The 1,202-nt window shown below is 47.7% G+C and overlaps 1 protein-coding gene across 1 annotated transcript; it reads right to left on the minus strand.

The window, feature by feature from the left end:
- Nucleotides 1-91: 91 nt before the first annotated feature.
- On the minus strand, nt 92-1,069 carry TEOVI_000566900 (uncharacterized protein; the record flags this gene model as incomplete). The annotated part of the gene is made up of 1 exon (XM_067220155.1): nt 92-1,069. One exon carries the CDS (start codon nt 1,067-1,069, stop codon nt 92-94), a length of 978 nt encoding a protein of 325 aa, XP_067076256.1.
- Nucleotides 1,070-1,202: the final 133 nt, after the last annotated feature.

Raw genomic sequence — 1,202 nt, forward strand, 5'->3', positions numbered from 1 at the left:
GTGGCAACAAATAACATCCAACCGTTTGCAGAGCAAAAGAGAAAAGTTTCTTGTTCGTTAGTATCGTACACGCAATACCAATAAACTTTCCTCACGAGTACCTTCCACGCATGTACGCACCACCGCTGTCGGCGATGCGCCTCTGGTACCATGGTCGCCAGTACGGGTCATTTATACGCTTTTCCCGGGTTGCTGCGTACGGTTTATATGAGTAGAATCCCAAACCAAAGCCACCAATGGAACCAGTGACAGTCATGGCAGTTGCAGCGGCTGCCATCCCCCACGATGTCAGTGTGGATGCGTGAAGTGCTGCAAATGCCGCTCCACTAAAAAGACCGCACGATGTTCCGCAGACGCACACATTCACCCATGTCCTCTCCGGAGCAGAAATATCGCCAGTAATAACTGTAGTCGCTATATTCGTTGCAGATTCACCGACAACGACACCCACAACCCCTGCCGCTGACGCAACAGTTCCCTTGATAACAGCAAGACTTACCTCGTACAGAGCAATATTTGAAAAGCTAACACCATGGAGCTTGGCGTACATCTTGTCCATTGTTCGATAAAGGAAAACGGAGCGCCCTAAGCCGTAGAAGAGACCGGCCGTCGTTCCCACGCGAGTTAAATACTTAAAACAAAGCATTGGTCTGTCAATCGCGAAATCCAACCAGTGCAGCTTGAGGTTCTCACGAACACGCTCCTGGTCCGCAAGCCACTGGTTGTAACGTCGGTCACCCTCGTAATCATAAAGATTCAGCATTTTCCTTTCTTTCTTTTGTTGTTTTTGCTTTATCTTCTGGTCAGCGACAGTCATTTCCTTGTCGTAGTGTTTTACGATGCAATCAATCGAGTCCGTATCAAAAAACGAAACACGTCCATCACCTTTAGTGACGGCTAACTGATTTATTTTGGAGCGGTCAATCAACGACGTGGACACGGCGTGATCCTCATGGCCTTCAGTTTTCATATTCTTTTGCGCCACAGTGTGCGCATCAGCCGCATTTGGAAGTGATGAAATTATTCCCGCTTCAGCGCTAGTGTCATTACTTCGTGAGAAAAGCCACATCGCAAGTGGATGCTGCCTCTGCAGACCCAAACACACACACACACACGCTGACACAAACCTAATTATCAGCTACTGAACTGGGCAACTACTCCACATGGTGTTAACGAATTGGCACCGTTTTTTTTTTTTTTTT

The sequence above is a fragment of the Trypanosoma equiperdum genome (genome assembly GCF_001457755.1).
Source record: "Trypanosoma equiperdum strain OVI genome assembly, contig: ctg_1070, whole genome shotgun sequence".
Lineage (NCBI taxonomy): Eukaryota > Euglenozoa > Kinetoplastea > Trypanosomatida > Trypanosomatidae > Trypanosoma > Trypanosoma equiperdum.